This window comes from Phoenix dactylifera, unplaced genomic scaffold, assembly GCF_009389715.1.
Source record: "Phoenix dactylifera cultivar Barhee BC4 unplaced genomic scaffold, palm_55x_up_171113_PBpolish2nd_filt_p 001408F, whole genome shotgun sequence".
Taxonomy (NCBI): Eukaryota; Viridiplantae; Streptophyta; class Magnoliopsida; order Arecales; family Arecaceae; genus Phoenix; species Phoenix dactylifera.
Genome location: NW_024068730.1, coordinates 40558 through 59745, shown reverse-complemented (window position 1 = coordinate 59745; position 19188 = coordinate 40558). Strand labels below are relative to the sequence as shown.

Sequence of the window (19188 nt, the reverse complement as noted above, 5' to 3'; positions counted from 1 at the left end):
GGAATTTGGATAAATCGCAAGATAGCATTACTTAAGAATATCAGTTTCAAAATTTTTAATAGGGATAATATAATAGTGTCTGGATTTATTTGTATTTTAGAGACACTGATTTACATTGAATAGTTATGTACTGTTTTAATAAGCTACGTGAAAGGGCATAAAGAACGATAGTTGTATATAATGTGTTCTTCTCTGGACGCTTCACTTCTTGCATTATTATTACCCGTCCAGGATCTGTCATGGTATGGAACCTTGAAGATTGTCTTATCGGGACTCATGTACTAAAATGGTCATGCACATTACAATTGTTGTGAATAATGTTTGTTTGATGGAAACCTCACTCGAGTGTACTAATTCTCTGTAGGGAAAATCTGTTGTTGATTTTGGAGGGGTTGCATTTCTGGATTCTTTTCTACTTAGACATTTTAACCCTTAAAATCAATCTTTAGAAATTGTAGTTATCCATTTAGTGAATAATATTACTTCCGTTTTTTCATGTTTTCATGTTTTCTCATGAATAATTTTGTTACTTTATCCTTTAACTCACCTTGCAGATTGGTAATGATGCTTCTCAATTTGTGGGCCCACTAATATTGAATCACCTCTTGGAGGTAAGTTCTCTTTCTGCTGACAAATAAATATATGAGATACTTCTTTATCTGCTTATTTATTTATCTGACCTTACCTAGATCTGTCTGCCTCTATCTCTTTTCTGCAATATTTTTTTTTCCTGTCTCTTTGCCAACAGCTTAAGCCCCAAAATCTCATTCAGCATAATATAATGGATGGAGACGAGAAGTCAGTTGATCACATATTTACTATGTTGCAGTATATTCTAATATTCTAGATCTGTGCAACCTCCATAAAGCATGAGATAAAAGTTATTTAGCTTTTTGTTAGATATATTTGGTTTTAACAGTATGCAGACATAAATATGGTAGCAAATCTTCTTTGGTGTTATCATGTAATCAATAGGTAAAATATCATGTCTCTTTGTTTTTTCCCTTCAAAATCTTTCTCTCGTTTCTATCTTTACTAAATAATTATAATGGATAAATTGTTAACTAATATAAAAGTTTGGCTAATGAGAGTTGATCAGCACAGAAATTTAATTAGTTTTTCATTATATTTTCTAATTTTATTTTTGGTATTTGAACAATTTAATATCCATTATATCAAAATGTGCCCAGGACCTTAGCTGCTTACATAATCTGGCAGTATATTAATTGCTATTTTTTCTATATCTTATTAAATTTTACACTCACTTTTGATTTGATGATAATTTTCTTGTTTGAGAATCCTGACATGCATTGCATTTGTGATTCTTGTATTTGTCATAAGTTTATCTGGTAGTAGACCTATGCAATTATGCAGTTTTATTATATATAAATTTACTAGATCTATCCATATGGTGTGATGAATCTTTTTGTTTTTGTTATAATATGCAGTCTATGCAAGAAGAAGATCCATCTTGGAATGGCTACATTTATGCCTTTGGAATTTTTGCTGGAGTGGTATGGAACCATATTCAAAATTTGTGTCATTTTTAATCTCTCCTTTGGTATGCCTTTTCATCTTCATTTACTATCTTATTGATTTTATGAATAAATGGAAAAGACATATATTTAGAAGGTTTTTACAGCATATTTTTGATATATCAGTTGCTTCCATACTTGTGCTAGTGCTTGTTAAAATATTTCTAAGAAGTTTTATAACTTTTTGACCCTTACTATTCTTTGGATTTTGTCAAAATTACTCTATATGTCAGAAACCTATTTAACAGAAAATAAAGTCTTAAGAGAATGCATGGGCACTTCTGTTATATTTCAAGTGTCTATGAGCCATTATTTTATGTAAATGCTTATTTTATGAAATGGTGCCGATTTTCATTTGGACTAAGAGACGTGCAAACCATATTTCATGCGTTTGATTTTGACTCCTTTATTCTATCACCTAAACCTAACTTCTCTTCTGCGCAATTGGCTGCTTGAGTTGTTCTGAAATGTTACAGAAATACGATCGCATCTAGTGCCTATTAATATTTCCATACTATCCTATATGAACACAAGAAATGGCAGGTTATACCTTTCCAAGTTAGGATGAATTCCGAGAATACAATTACAATGGGCTATATCCCATTAATTTAGTGTATGAGTGTGATAAATGTGCGTATAATGTGTGAGTACATGAGAAAGGTATATGCAAATTAGTGTCTCTAACCCTCTTCGTATAAAGGATGGATTGAAGGAAGGATGGATAGGAAAGGATGGGTGAGAGAGAGGATGGATGGGTCTTTCATCCATCCTCCCGTTTGTTTGGTGAAACATGGAAGGATCGACGGGTATGATTTCCTTCTTTGTTTGGTATAGGAGGGAGGAATAAAGGAAAGGATGGATGATATTTTTATGACATTTTTACTAAACTACCCTTTGATAAAAAGTATTATTATGATCAATTTATAACACTTATTTATATTAAAGTAGGGCAATATATAAACTTATGATCTTTATAATTTATAATTATATAAAAAATTATATAAATACTTAAGTTTAATTTAATTTAATGAATATTTTTATAAATTAATTATATGAATTTATTTATTTATATATATTAATCATATAAATAACTAATTAATTTATAATTTAATTTAAATAGTTAATAAATTTTATGTGAATAGTTAACTAAAAATAGTGTATATAAATAGAAAAATAGAAGAAGTGTTAGGGGTTTGTCAAAAAAATTAATGGGGGGTAATGTTGTCAATGTAGAAACCCACTCCTCACATGCTCCATTCATCCTTTCTTTGGGAAGATGCAAATTGGTGGGCTAGGATCAAGGATCGACGAACCGGGCCGTACTTCCTAGTTCAGGCTGAATCGAGCCGATCCGGTCCTAGACTAGGTTGGTTTGCTATAGAAAAACAGCTCTGGCCTCGTAGGAGAAGGAACCTCAATAATACCAGCCAGAACCGGACGAAACCATCTCGTCCGGTTTGACTCGGACTCGGTGTGAATCGGCCGGTTCGCCTTGAGTTGGGGGCTAGTGGCCCACTGTGGCAATAATGCCATAGCGGGCGTTGTTTGCTACTGCGTGGGCGCTGTGGGGTGGCGTCAGCTTTAAAAGCTGAATGCCACTGAAGGGGAAGGCCGAAGAAGGCCTTCCCAACGGCCAGGTATCGGTTCTCTTTCCAAAAAATTTACAAACAACACTGATCCAGGCTATCAGAAGGAAGAGCCAAGGCTAAATAAAATGTGCTTTTCCCTTATATAGGCCTTACATCATGAATTGACCAAGTCAAACAATTAACAACTAACCAAACTTGGATCCTTCAATTAATTGACTAAGTCAATTAATTGATTACATACCAAATTAAACCTTACCAGCATTAGACCATTAAACCAATTGATCACACCCAAAAACTTACATTGATCAATTGATCTATTTACTTGACTCAACAGCTAACCTACTGACTTGACTACAATAAAAACAAACCAAATTGACTCGACCAGCAACTAATTGACTCCATCATCTGAATGAGGGGCTCTGATGTCCTCATCATCCACTCTGATGGTAAGCTATCTGCAGTAGATGCAAAGCATCCAAACAGGCAGAAAAGGGAATAGTGGACCATAGAATAGAATAAACTCTAGCCCAATCAATGCTTGAAGCTTCACTATAGAAGTAGATGAGTAGATGAGTGGAACAGTTATTTAAGGTTACTTAAAGCTACAAGAAATTGCATAGGATTTCTTCGAGTGCATGAATGCCGAGTACCAATAAATGGCTTACCAGATGAGTTATGAGCAATTTTAGCTAGTGTCAAGTAGAGGAAACCATCTAGAAGCTGAAATTAATTTGTAGGATTTGGAAGTGGCTCACCATATCTAGAATTTTCAGACGATGCTATATTAGTGCATCAAACAGAAAATCATGCTCAAACTGACAATAGAGTTGCTGCTTTACAATTGCAAACGATGAAAGCTTTCAGACTTGAAAAATAATCATTTTATCAGTAAAAGTAGCAGAAATGCAATGCTACCAAGTAGTTGGCATTTCAATAAAGCCATGAAAAACACTTAAACTTGCATGATAGAGTAGGCGATTCTACTTCTCCTTTGAACAATCACTATGAGGAAAGGCACTCTTTATGCCTTTTTAATAGATGCACCAGGGACTATCGAGGAATGGGACAACCGGTGATGATCATCTTCACCATGGGGCAAGGATACTTTTATTATCTAGTTAATTTCATATGTCTTAATAACTAGTTTGCTTTTGAATCTCCAGGAACCTTTGAAATAACTCATGATCATGTAGACCATATGCAACAATTGTTGTCCTTCATTATAGAAGGGAAATGAAATTCATGTGTGTTATTGAAGAGCTTGAATCTTCTCATTCATGCATACCAGAAAGGGTGGTGAATTACCTTATAATTGGAGTGCACTCATGATGAACATAAATGATTTTGATAAATGACCAAACTAGAGTGTATAAGAGTTAGGGGCTGGCTAGAAATTCAGGGGCATGGCTAATTGTGCAACAGGAGGACCTTTGTTTATGTGACATACAATGTCTAGCTCAGGGAATGCGTCTAGTGGAGCATAAACAGAAGATAATATTAGGAGAATTTCTAAGTGTAGAAATGCTTAGGACAATAAATCGAGAACTCTCAAAAATAGGCACCATTATGGACCAAGAGGATTCATGAGGTGTACATAGAGAGTAAGAGAAAGGATCCAAATTGATATCTGTACCCAAGGATAAGAGAGTAAGAGAAGGGATCCAAAATGACCCCTACTAAGATGCCATATAGAGAGATTATAAAAACTCAGATCTGTACACAAGGATCAGAGAGGTTTGTTAATAAGAAGAATAAATCAAAAACATGAGCAATGGTGTTCGTACAAACTAAAATAATTATACCCCTCATAGTGCATGTACTTAGCTAGAATCAGAGGCAGCATAATTGACCACCCAAGTTGAAGTATGTCTCTCTTTGACCACAAGGAATAGGAGCAAACATTATTAATATGTGGTGATCTTGAGCCAGCAATGGTGATACTTCATTTTGTTAGGAGATAACCGTAAAAACGAGGGTACAAGAAAATACTAATCATAAACTTCCTATAGGTACTCATTCCCATGGCTTGAATGTCCTGATAGATTCAATTCAGGCCTATGACACATAACGTGGACCATGGTGAAGACTAGATTTTGTTAATAAACTAAGAAAATTAGAAATAACTCCCAATCAAAGTGAAGGAAGAAGGTTCTCAAATTTCAAAATGGTTAAGGTCAAAAGATGACAATTGTCAGACTCTGTTTTACCCCAGTTGATTCGCTAACCTCAAAGTGGCTGTCAAAAATAGGAAAAAATGGCATCGGCTAAACAGCCTTATGTTAAGAATTAGCAATATGACATTTTCATGCCACAGAAATGTGAAATAGATAAAAATGTGATGTTTGATACAGAAAATTGCCAGCCGAAGTGGAAGTTGAGAACAGACATGTAGGTGCTTCATCTGATAATCCTCTCCCTTCTCCCTTCTTCCTTCCTGCATCGCGAGAGTGGTCCTGGTACTCGCGGGGTTTTGATCTTGAAAATATATCACTATCCAAAAAATTTGTGTTTATAGAGATCAAATTATATGAGAAGAGATCTTCGATTTCAAATTGCTAGTCCTGCTTTTGGACCTAAATTTCAAAACCTATAGTTGTTTCATCACTTTTATGAAGTAGCTTTCAGTAAGTGATCCTGTGATAATATAAAACCATAACACTCATGCCAAGGGCCAACAGAATCCTTATCCAATATTTTTGAAATAGTGGGATGCTGATATTGCAGTTGGGATGAATTTTACTTGGCTATACTTTTAAATTTTAATCTTCCAAATGTCTTCAGTTTTGCAGGTATATTGTAGAATACTTTGAAGTTAAGCTCTTTTTTCTGACCTAAATTTTACTAATCAGGCATTGGGTGCACTATTTGAAGCACAGTACTTTCAGAATGTTATGCGAGTTGGCTTCAGACTGAGGTCTACCTTGGTACATTTCAGTTTTTAATGTTTTTCTGTCTATAATGATATTTTAAGACGTATTAAGTACATTAGCCAATCTTGTTGCTTGAGTATTTTGTAATGATAAAAGCAAAGCCCCATTCAGTTTATCGTAATAATCCTAGGAATCCTTTGCTCTCATTTATACCTATCTAATGCAATATTTGTCCATGCTACCTTACCATCATGCTTTTTGAAGTCACCAAGAAGAGTCTACATGGTAGTAGTAAGAAGAGCAGGTCGCTGGCTTCACTTGGTTGCTGCTGTGGCAGCAAATTAAGGTTGTGGAAATGGAAACGAGGAAGGGTTTCTTCACACTTGTTCTTATACTTGACAAGTATTACGATACAAATACAAGCAGTAATTCACCTATTGATCTATATAGAAGACAGATGCAAGGTAATGAACTTTAATAGAGTTTATAGTCACAAATGAATCTAGATGAAAGGATATTAAACATTCTGGTGGATTTTTTTTCAAAATTTTATGCAAGATTCACCGTTTTGGTACTGGATTACGTATTGGTACCATCTTATTAAAGTGTCGGTATGCCAGTACAGTATCCGGTTCGGCATGCCGAGTGTCGGTATGCCCCTCGAACTGCGTACTGGTTTGGCAGCGGTATGGTATGGTACGGTCGGTTTGCACTTGTAACAACCTAGAACCTCGCCCAAAATGGCTAGCCGGAAGTTATTGTTTGGGTTCCTTGATCCTGTATAAGTACCCAAGATCTACCCAGCGAATAACCGATGTGGGACTAAACACACGCCCGCACGGGTCCTCACATACTCCCCCCGTTCAAGCCCTGACGTCCTCGTCAGGCTAAGGGTTCAAATCCATTCAAATCTAATCACAAACACCACGATCGGTCCGTAGTCAACCCCAATGGATCCGTGCTGCAGTGTCCCTTAGTCTACATAAGTTATGGGCCGGGTCCGCTCTGATACCATTTTGTAACAACCCAGAACCTCGGCCAAAATGGCTAGCCGGAAGTTATTATTTGGGTTCCTTGATCCTGTATAAGTACCCAAGATCTACCCAGCGAATAACCGATGTGGGACTAAACACACGCCCACACGGATCCTCACATACTCCCCCCGTTTAAGCCCTGACGTCCTCGTCAGGCTAAAGGTTCAAATTTAATCATAAACACCACGATTGGCCCGTGGTCAGCCCCAATGGATCCGTGTTGCAGTGTCCCCTAGTCCACATAGGTTATGGGCCGGTTTCGCTCTGATATCATTATTGTTTGGGTTCCTTGATCCTGTATAAGTATCCAAGATCTACCCAGCGAATAACCGATGTGGGACTAAACACACGCCCGCACGGGTCCTCACAGCACTAGTACCAATTGGTATGGCAAACTATATTTTTATGCTTCAAGTATCTGTTATCTGCATTACATGATTGATGCTAGCAAAGGCATATGCCTACTTTGATCTTATGATAAGAACCAGTAGGAGAGGAAGGTCTTGATTATATTATGCTAGAATTAGGTTCTCATTGCTTATATCATTTAATCCTTTTGTATGAGAATTAGCAGAATCTGGTGCATTACCTTTTACTGTCCTCCCAGTATAGAAGCACAGTTAACCTGCTTCTTGTGCACCAAGAAAGACTATATTGTATAACTCCTCTGACTTTGAGTAATTGTTTAAAACCAACATGATTTGTTGGAAATAGCTGATTTATTAGATCTGCAGGGAGTTCAGAAATAAGTTATCCATGTAGAAGAAGGTCCCAATGTCACTAAAGATCCAGTTTGGCAGTAGGTATACCCAAGATATTATATTATTTTTGTTCTACTGCATTTCCATACCTAGATTATGTTGGAAAACAATTGAATCCAACTATTTGATAATTTATTACAGCTTGATAGAAGATATGAGATTCCTTTATATTCTACTTTTTAAAATGATTAGAGTATTACCAGAACTCATATTTTGTGTATGTATTTCTGTTTTTCTCTCATGTTCTAGTCACGAGTGTTTTCTTAATGTTTCCTGACCCTCATTTTTTGTTAGAAAATTTTGTGCACTCACAAAAAATAAATGTAGATATATTTCTTTTCCCCTCCATATGCACCATTTGTCTCAGGATTCCACAACTTACAAAGAGATAACTAAGGTGTATAAAAGGGATATTGTAACCCCGATTTTATGGAAATAAGTGTTTCAAACAAGGTACAGCGTCTTGGAAGTTGGCCTCGTACTGGTGGCTCCATGTCGCGATGTCGGTACGCCAGGTACGGGGCCAGTTTGGTGTCCCGACTATTGGTACACTCTCCATACCGTATACCGGTGCGGTATGCCTTGTACCGTTCAGTTCAGCATAGTATGGCGTACCATAATTTCAAAAAAAATTGACTCAAATTTTCTGTATGTTTTCAACACCACTAAATTTGGCCTTGAATTATGCTGTTAAAAATCTGTATTCTCTTTAAAAATTATGCAAGAACCTCCTTATAGTATGATGATAGCCCTTTCTATAGCCTCGGAAATTGATCTTAAAAAGAAAAATCAAATATGGAGCAAACCTTCTCTCAGACTAATATATGCCTGACTTCTTAATTTATTGTCATAGTTCCTCATAGTTCCACTCTTATGCCCTTTTTAACTTTGTATGACAATTTATAGATAAAGACAGTGTTTTTTCCTCGATTACATCATGTTAACCTCATCACTCAAGCGATGAAAGTGGTAAGTTAAAAATGTGGTCATATGCTAATGTGGAGCTTGCTGCTTACATAATGCTCCTTCCCCTTCTCTATTTGTCTTCTCAAATCCTTTGGTTTATCACTCATACTCTGTTGATTAAGTCTTGGCTGCTTTAGGCAGATTATAAATTATTATGAGTAATAAATATATCATATGTTTCCCTTTAGCCCTTATTATTGATTATGTGGTTGCAATCTGTGATTGCTATTATTGATTTCCATGGTAAATTCATCTCCTTTGTAGGTTGCAGCTGTTTTTCGCAAATCACTAAAACTATCACATGTGGGTCGTAGGAAATTTGCAACAGGGAAGATAACAAATTTGATGACTACTGATGCAGAAGCACTCCAGGCATTTTCTCTCACTTTATTCCCAAATAGTTATGCATAAATAAAATGCTCTATCTTATTTCCAAATTAGCTATTCATGACTTAAGTTTGTAACTTTTGACTATAAATGCATGACTTGCCACTTTTTTTGTAAATTAAAAGGGCACATTCTAGCTCTGTTATTCGGTGTATCATGAGTAACATGCAAATCAGTTGAAGATTTATAGCATACAATAATAAACAACTGCTCAGCATGATTACTGTAATATAGTTTCAAAACTTCTGTGTGCTTCTCTTGGCTTCATGACATCTTCAATACTAGTATATAATTCACTTCTAATTTTTCTAGTATTTTCATTTAAATAATAAACTTGATTAGTATGGGATGATTGTGGACCCTCCAAATGATATTAGTGTTGTAAAATATATGAGACACACAGTAAACTATTTTTCTTCATGTTTAGGCATATAAATAAATGCATGTTTGATATGTACTTTGTCACTCTTTTTGCAGCAAGTCTGCCAACAGCTTCACAATGTATGGTCGGCTCCTTTTCGTATTACCATAGCTATTGTACTGTTGTACAAACAGCTAGGTGCTGCATCACTTGTTGGCTCATTTATGCTGGTTCTCATGTTCCCAATACAGGTAATTCTCTAGTTAGTGATTTCATTTTATTTATGCTGTTTTGAGTTTGTTTATTCAGATTAATCTTCTTGCCTATAAATACTGTGCTGATGCAGAGGAAGGATATGGTGTCAATCTGGTTGGATTGTTGTTAGGCAGGGTTTGGTCACAATTTTTGTTGTCTAGACCCAGATGTAGAACTTAATTCCTAAAGTCTAACTTGATCCTTGCCCTTCATCAGACTAAGGACTTTAGTGCTATTATCTTTCTAGAACTAGACCTTAAAACACTTTTGCCCGGTTCACACCGATACACAGCGGAAAATGGCCGATTCCGGTCTCTATAGAATCGGAACCGTTTTTCACAGCCGAACCGTACCGGTTGGGGCCGGTACCAGTATGGTACGTGCTGACGGTCAATAGCGACAATTGCCACCAAAGAAGAAAAAAATTAGAGAAAATGGCTGATAACAGGGTAATCCAAATTGGAACAAAGCCCCTCCTTTCCAAATAAAATTCGGTGACAATCTGGTCGGAATCCCAAGTTTAAGAACTATGGAGTATGTGGAGGAGGATTTGCTGGAAGGTTGAGGGGTTTGTACCTTATTTTCGGCGAGTTGTGGCTGCGATTCTGGCGGGCACGGTGATGGACTTCTGAAAGAAGAAGAAAAGATGGGTTTCTTTGGTGATGGTTTGGTGGTGGATGGTAGTGAGGCTCGAAGGGAGTTGAGGGGTCATTAAAGAGTTGGAGGAGGCGCTCAAAGGTGGGCGCTAGGAATCTGCCTCGGCATCAAATTTCCTCCAGTGAAGACAGGAGGAAGGAGATTCCTATCGAGAGTCTTCTCTCATAGCACGTGCTGAGCATGTGCTTCTTTTTTTTTTCGTTCTGGGCTGTTTCCTATATTTGGGCTGGTCAAGTGGACCAAGCCCAGCTTTCTGTTAGCTCAATTGGGCTACGTTATCATGGTCAAAGTGTATTGGTTGATGCGCTTTGTCGATACGGGTCATTGGTACGGTGTACACCATGCCAACCCTTGGTAGTTATAGGTTTAATACTTGATATTTTGAACCTTGATCTGAAGAGGAACTTTTTTTCTTTTCGGAGATTCAATGTCAAGTTCCTTCGTTTTCTGGCTTTTGTTTGCCAATTGTTTCATCTTTTTTTCAGATTCCACTTAAACACATGAACCAAATCCTGACAGACAGAGGTAAGCAAAAATCAGTAGTGTTATATTAACATAATAAGGAAGCTAAGCGATATATATATTCTGTCGATAGCCAAAATAGTGAGTTTAAACTTTAGACCTTAAAGTATCTCCAGGCTACACCTTGTCCTATGTCTAGAATGATTGGTAACCAGCCATTTTCTTTTGCTAGACAAATTTTTTTTGCAAAGTCCCTGAATACAATTTCCTTCAGATTTATATACAACCTGCGCTATATTGCTAAAATCCTTCATATTTATATACATCCTGCATCATATTCTTGCAGTTTCTGATTTTTGGCTCCTTTCTGGCATCAGACATTTGTAATAAGCAAAATGAAGAAACTGTCAAAGGAGGGCTTGCAATGTACTGACAAGCGCATTGGTCTTATGAATGAGATATTGGCTGCTATGGATACCGTGAAGTATGCTGCCATTTGATTGTGATATCTTGCTCTTGTTTAAATTTAATCCTTGAGTGAGTGCGCTCTTAATCTTTTATCGGGCAGATGTTATGCGTGGGAGCAAAGTTTCCAGTCAGAAGTGCAGAGCATTCGCAATGATGAGCTCTCATGGTTCCGTAGGGCTCAGCTATTAGCAGCAGTAAGTCCAAAGCATTCTTTATTTATTGCTTGTAATGGAATGACAGAATCTAATATTGGCCATGTTGGTCTTATCCCTTATTTCTTTTTTTATTTTTTTTGATTAACATAGTTACGACTTACAGAACTGTTTATGACTAATTGGCATGTTTTGTTTTTTTTGCAGTTCAATAGTTTTATTCTGAATAGCATACCAGTTGTTGTTACAGTCTCATCATTTGGGATGTACTCTTTACTTGGGGGGGATCTGACACCTGCAAAAGCATTTACGTCACTGTCACTGTTTTCGGTATTAAGGTTTCCTCTGTTCATGCTCCCTAATGTGATAACTCAGGTATAATACTCTTCCTCATTATTCTTTTGTGTTTTCGTGGAAAAATTATGGTGAAGCAAGTTTTATTTTGTTTTTTGTGTGGTTATAAAACTACAGCAAACAATTTATCATTGGTTGTAGCTTGAAGAAATAACGTGGGTTCCTGTTGGTGAGCAATTGAATTCAGTAATTATACTTTCTGCAATTTTGGGATTCTAAGTGAATTTTTGCAAGCTGACCTAATATCAAATATATATAAATTTTATCTTTGTACTTGGGCTTAGCTAGACTGGCATCCTATCTCTGAAATGGCCGATTTGGCTTTTCGCTTTGTATACCTAAATATTTCCATTATAAGAAAGCAAAACTCTTAGTCTTGTAAAAAAGATATTGGATTAATAATTGCAGAGTACCATATAACAAAGTGCAAATGAAGAACCTTTTCTACCAGCCAATTTTGGGAGGGTTCCTTTACATTATGTCAGAAATGCATCTTTTTGTAAAATTTCTAGTTTCAAATGAACTGTAGATTAGTAATCTTTCACAATAACTAGTGTATCACTGAGTCCCACATTTATCTCATTTGTCCTGTTCTCACCTGATTTGGGCCAGGTTTTCTCCAGTCCCAGATTAAAAAAAAAAGAAAAAGAAAAAGAAGCAAAGTTGTTTGAACTGATGTTGGAGAAGGCGATGTGATTGCTTTTATTACTCGATTTATTTTTGGTTAAAACCATGGACTGCACTTAGTCATTTGATAGTCAGGAGCCTTTTTTATTTGGTAAGAATGGTAAATTTTGCTGGAAAATATGGATGAATATGTGATGCATTTAGGTAGGAAAAGGAACCAAATATGAGAAGTTGATGGTATTAAGAAGAGCTAATAAAGGATGATTGCTAACATTTTATATTCCTTCAGAAGGTAGGATTACTCTTACAAAGGGCTTCACCTTTATTTTTGAGTTTTGCCAAGCATTGTGTGTCTGGACTATTTGATCTGAGTCCAAAGATGACTCCTGTTAGCTTACAATGTTCATATCTTGATGTATTCCCATATTTGAAGATCCTTGATCGACTTCATCATAGTAGCTAATGGCCCTAGAACTCCTCAACCATTCTTACAACTAAATTGGACTTTTCTGCAGAAAACTATTGGTACGGACACCAGTACCAGACCGCCTGTTACGCGGGGCTACTGCGGTCGCAGGAGGATGGTCCAGCCACTTTCGTTGTGGCTGGACTAATTTGATTTCATGTTATTTTATTTTATGTTGGTTGGGTTTATTTGCATATTGTTATTTTAGAATTTTATAGGATTATTCTATTTGGAGGGGTCTTTTGTTATTTTGTAACCCTATATATAGGGGTTCATTCATTTGATTAGGATAAATGAATGATTGACAAAATGAACGGCCTCCTTTCTTCTCTTCTTCCTTCCCCTTTCTTTTCTCTGTCGTCCTGCATCAACTTATTATCAGAGCCCGTGCTTTGCCTTTGTGCCAAAGCAACAGGCCCTGGTGTGTGGCAGAGCAGCTTCCGCTTCCACGTTTCTGGCTGCCACACGAGGTCTTTGCTGTATCCATTGCGCCGCGAACGCTGGAGCATGTTGAAGGGCTGCGCGCTACTCGTGTTGCCAATAAGAGAGGGAGCCTCACCTCTCTTCTATCGTCTCTGTCCCTCAGTCCCACTGAAAGCAGAAAGAGGAACTTGCGGCCTCAGATCTGCTGTAGCAGTCGCGGGGAAGATAAGTCCCCACCACTGGCCGGATTCGGTGACCGGCCGCTGGCTGCCTCTGCAGTCCGTGGAGATCCGCTTGCAAACGCCGGTGCAAATCTCAACATGACCTCTCGAAAACCATCTAGAAGTTTGAAATCAGTTAACGGGTAAGGACCAGACCCGTTAACCTTTTTTTTTGGGGGGGGGTTGGTAACTCGGATTCGTTCCGGAAAAAAAAATTCCACAGAGTCACGTGACCTGCACGTGACTCCCGCACGTGTTGAGCCGCACGTGAAAAAATACAGGAGGAAGCATGTGACCTGCATGTGCTGTCCCCAAAAAAAAAGAAAGAGAAGAAAAAAAAGAAAAAAATTGCTTACCTCTGTTCCCAACGAAGAAGAAACTCTAGAGCTAGGGTTTCCGCTGTTCCGCTGCCTTTGACGCGCAGCCGCTCAGACGGCTCTGCTGCACCGCCTCCAGTTTCCGCCGCACCACCACCGCGCCGCCCAGCCGCTCGCCACTTCCTGTTCTCCTTCGCATCCGCCTGTATCGCGCCGCTTCTCCACCGCCTCCGCTCCGCCTTCCCTCCGAGCTCCGCTGCTCGTCGCCCTCCCCACTGCCGCCTTCACCACCAACCTCTCTCTTTTTCCCCACCGTCGCCTTCCCACCGTCGCCCACCATCTGCACCCACCACCTCACACCCCGATCTCCTCTCACAAAACCCCAATCCCTTCACCATACCCTTCATTCTCTATCACGGGCCGCTCACCTCACCAGGCCGAACCCGCATCGTACCCTGCTCGCTTTTCAGTCCCTACGCACTGGGCCCATCCCGATTTGCTCCTCATGGGCCCAAGCCCGCTGGCTTGCAAATCCCCTGCAGAGCCCACTTCAACCTGCCTTCCTTCTCTCTTTGGACCATGGCCCGGCAGGCAGATCCTACAGGCCTATGCAGCCCCTTCCTCCTCTCTCTTGCGATGCAACCAGATTTGCGTGAGCCGACTTGCTACACTTGGGTCGTCGCCCTTCGCTAGATCGGGTTTGTTCTCTCCTGAAAATTTAGTTTGCTTACTTTAATTTGGCATATACTAGTTGTTTTGTGCTTGGTGCTACACCCTGAACATTTGAAACACATGTTTTCACCCACCACACAATACACACCGAAAGCCTCTTTGTAGCCCTCTTTATTATTAATTGTAGAGCTAAACCTTTGCTGGGAGACCTACAAGGCTCCGTGATACCCGGCAACCCACTGGATATCTGTACTAGACTACAGCTGCTTGTTGGCTTGCATCACCTACTGGTTTCCAGTTTGACATACTTATCTACTAGGGCGTAGTCTTGTGTTATATTGAGCATACACATTGCATTTTCATCGTCCTTGCTTGCATTAGGACAACCTTACGTCATTATTGTCCTCCTTTGCTAGGCTAGCAAGTAATTACATTCAGTCATCATATGCACCTTCGGAGTGGTTGTCATCCCACATTCCGACACCTAGTCTACCATGGATGTCCGCATCGAAGCCCTCCTGAAAGCAGTCAAAGACTTAACCACTAAGTCTACCCAAACCGATGCCCGCCTCGAGTCGGTTGAGTCCTCCCTACAGCGACTCATTGAAGCCAAAGATGATAGCGAAACCCACTTTTCAGGTCTAGACTTTGATGAAACCCTAGAACCCCATGGCCAAGGTTCGCCAGACCGACTGTATCGATGTATCGATGAGTACCGGTTCAGCATACCTTGCCCACGGCTTTGTTCGGCAGGTCAATTTTGACAATATACCTTTATTCGGCCGTCACCATGCCTGCCCTTGCCCTAGAGGATCAGGCACTTTTCCTAATGCTGACTGAGGTCATCGCTATATCGTGAATCCTAGACACCCTCATGACCATGATGATGATGTGATGAAAGACATTCGGGTTGAGGCTCTCACCTTTGATGGTCACTTAGACCTAAAGGTTTTTTCAGATTGGTTGCATGAAATGGACTTCTTTGAGTGGTATAATTTATCTGAAGACAAGAAGGTCTGGTTTGCCAGGATGAAGCTCATTGGTCGAGCTAAACTTTTTTGGCAAAGCACCGAACAATCGCTAGCTAGAAGACATTAGCATGCAATAACCGATTGGGTAGAGATGAAAGAGAAACTGAAGGAGAAATATCTACCCTTAAGCTACCAAGATAATCTTCTCGACTGATGGAATACTTTGCGACAAGGTAATCGGTCCGCTAGTGATTACATCACCCAGTTTGACGAATTTATGATGCGATGTAATGTGGCAGAAAGTGAACGTATGGTCCTGAGCCAGTTTCGACGAGGTCTTAATGATGAGCTTAGGAAGGAACTCGTCTTTCGAGAAATATCCACCCTCGACTAGGCCTACACATTCGTCCAGAATTATGAGCAGGTAACCAGGTCTACATTTGCTCGACGTTTTGACCTCGGGGGCCACCCTTCAGTGCTCTCCCTTCTGGATCCCGACCTTCGCTGGGATCCACGCCTTCTAAACCTGTTTTCTCCACCCCTACCCCTAGCCGGGACACTAAGGGCTCGTTTGGTTCGCGGGAAAAGAAGGGGGGAAAGTGTGGTCAACGGAAAAGTAATGAGATGCCTCTTGTTTGGTTGGAGTTTTCAAAGGAGAGAGAAGGGAAAGTTGTATTCCCATGGGAATGTGATTCCCACATTTCATGGGAAAGTCTTTCCCATGAGAAACATGGGAAAGTTACTTTCCCATGAGGCGGGAATCACTCTATTTTTACTTTTTCCCAAAAAGTCCCTTCAGCATTAAAGAAGCATTAAAGAGGCATTAAAAACCTAATTTTTATTAAGGGCATAATAGAAATTATATATAACTTTCCTAGGAAAGTGGATGGCCAACCAAACATAAGCACCTTGGAAATTTGTCACTTTTCCATGGTCAACCAAACATGCCAAAAGTACTTTCCTAGGCATCCTCTTCCTAGGAATTTGTTTTCCAGGAATCATATTCCTAGGAAGGAAAATGCTTCCCGCGAACCAAACGAGCCCTAAGGGCAAGGGCATTCTTGGTGAAGCCCCCACGTCGAGTTCTCGAATTCAATGTTTTAAGTGCCAGGGTTTTGGACATGTCGCATCACAATGTGCGAATATATCTCTTGTCATTGAGGCACAAGACCAAGAGGGTAACTCCGGCGAAGTGGAAGAACAAATCTATGAACCAAATCTGGACGACATCCACGACGTCGATGATCAGGAAGAATGACCCGACAATTCAGGTTGTATCCGCATCATGACTCCACCAGTTGTGACTGACTCTGCTTAGTCCGCTATGCATATAGTACGGTGTGCTCTTGCCTAACCTACAATACCTGATGACTGGAGACGCACTTCGATCTTCCACACTTATCTCAAGTGCGGGAACAAGGACTGTAAGGTTATCATTGATAGCGGAAGTTGTATTAACGCAATATCTTCAAACATTGTTTTCCGTTTGGGCTTGATTCCCGTTCCTCAAACCCGACCTTACAAGGTCTCCTAAGTAGATACGTCTTCTATCCAAATCAAAGAAAGGTGTCTCGTACCAATTCAAATTCTTTCGTATACAAACACTATCTGGTGTGATGTAATCCTGATGGATGTGGGTCACCTAATACTGGGCAGACTTTGGCTGTTCGACGTTGATATCACCATCCATGGTCGTTCTAATTCTTGTTCTTTTATATTTGAGGGCACGAGGATTAAACTTAATCCCTTGAGGCCCATGACGCTTGACAAGGGTGAGAAGAAAACTGAGCCAATGAGCAAGTTACTCCATATCCTGAGCCCTGCCGAATTTGAAAAGGAAGTCTTGCGCGATTCCACGGTGTTTGTCGTACTTGCCCTAGAAAACCATCCAAGTACGCCGAGCAAGTTCCTATCTGAAGGCCATTCTATCCTTCAGGAGTTTCCGGAAGTTTTTTCTGAGGACCTTCCGGATCATCTACCGTCCTTGCGTGACTTACAACACGCCATTCAAGTCGAGTTTTCGAATTCAATGTTTTAAATGCTAGGGTTTTGGACATGTCGCATCACAATGTGCGAATACATCTCTTGTGATTAAGGCACAAGACCAAGAGGGTAACTCTAGCGAAGTGGAAGAACAAATCTATGAACCAAATCTGGATGACATCCACAACGTCGATGATGACCAGGAAGAACGACCTGACAATTTAGGTTGTATCCGCACGACTCCACCAGTTGTGACTGACTCTGCTTAGTCCGCTTTGCATATAGGACGGTGTGCTCTCGCCCAACCTACAGTACCTGATGACTGGAGACGCACTTCGATCTTCCACACTTATCTCACGTGCGGGGACAAGGACTGTAAGGTTACCCCTGATAGTGGAAGTTGTATTAACTCAATATCTTCAAACATTGTTTTTCGTTTGGGCTTGACTCCTGCTCCTCAGACCCGACCTTACAAGGTCTCCTGGGTAGATACGTCTTCTATCCAAATCAAAAAAAGGTGTCTCGTACCAATTCAAATTCTTTCTTATACAGACATTATCTGGTGTGACGTAATCCCTAATACTGGGCAGACCTTGGCTGTTCGACCTTGATGTCGCCATCTATGGTTGTTCTAATTCTTGTTCTTTTATATTTGAGGGCACGGGGATTGAACTTAATCCCTTAAGGCCCAAGACACTTGACAAGGGTAAGAAAACTGAGCCAATGAGCAAGTTACTCCATATCCTGAGCCCTGCCGAATTTGAAAAGGAAGTCTTGCGTGATTCCATGGTGTTTGTTGTACTTGCCCCAGAAAACCATCCGAGTACGCCGAGCGAGTTCCTATCTGAAAGCCATTCTATCCTTCAGGAGTTTCCGGAAGTTTTTTCTGAGGACCTCCTGGATCATCTACCGCCCTTGCGTGACATACAACATGCTATTGATTTGGTTCCGGGAGCTACTCTGCCTAATCTACCCCACTATCGAATGAATCCTTCTAAGCATGCTGAACTGCAAATGCAAATTGACGAGCTAATACAAAAAGGGTTTATTCGTGAAAGCTTAAGTTCTTGTGCCGTACCTGCCCTCACTCCCAAGAAGGATGGCACATGGAGGATGTGTGTCGACAATAATCGAACCATCAACCGAATCATGTTTAAATACTGTTTTTCCATCCCTCGCCTTGATGATATGTTGGATATGATGGCAGGCGCCACGATCTTCTCCAAAATTGATTTAAAGAGTGGCTATCATTAAATTCGAATCCGCCCAGGTGATGAGTGGAAAACGACTTTTAAAACAAAAGATGGCCTGTATGAATGGTTGGTTATGCTTTTTGGTCTCTCGAATGCTCCTAGTACTTTTATGAGGGTGATGACACAAGTACTACGACCTTTCATGGCATGTACTTTGATGACATCCTCATGTACAACCAATCAAGAGAGCAACACTTCGTTCATTTGCGACAAGTATGCACCGCCCTATGAGATGCGGAACTGTATGCTAACCTTAAGAAGTGTTCATTCTTCACTTCTCATGTCAACTTCTTGGATTACATTGTCTCATCGGAGGGCTTGTCTGCCGACCCTGATAAGGTCACTGCGATAGCCGAATGGCCCGAGCCCAACACCTTCAGTGCGGTTCGCAGTTTTCATGGGCT

General features: G+C 39.8%; 1 protein-coding gene across 4 annotated transcripts in view; it reads left to right on the top strand.

The window, feature by feature from the left end:
• The window catches only part of LOC120108582 (ABC transporter C family member 2-like), a 40635-nt gene that overhangs the window by 3959 nt on the left and 17488 nt on the right, over positions 1–19188 (top strand). For 2 of the 4 annotated variants that reach the window (XM_039122226.1, XM_039122228.1), the window contains exons 9-16: positions 555–611; positions 1449–1514; positions 5974–6048; positions 9020–9127; positions 9620–9754; positions 11255–11361; positions 11446–11539; positions 11705–11872. In XM_039122226.1, the coding sequence (XP_038978154.1) occupies positions 555–611; positions 1449–1514; positions 5974–6048; positions 9020–9127; positions 9620–9754; positions 11255–11361; positions 11446–11539; positions 11705–11872 (810 nt within the window). Of the gene's footprint in view, positions 1–554; positions 612–1448; positions 1515–5973; positions 6049–9019; positions 9128–9619; positions 9755–11254; positions 11362–11445; positions 11540–11704; positions 11873–11968; positions 12494–19188 lie in introns of those variants that run through there. The other 2 variants (XM_039122229.1, XM_039122227.1) reach the window with 2 other exon arrangements.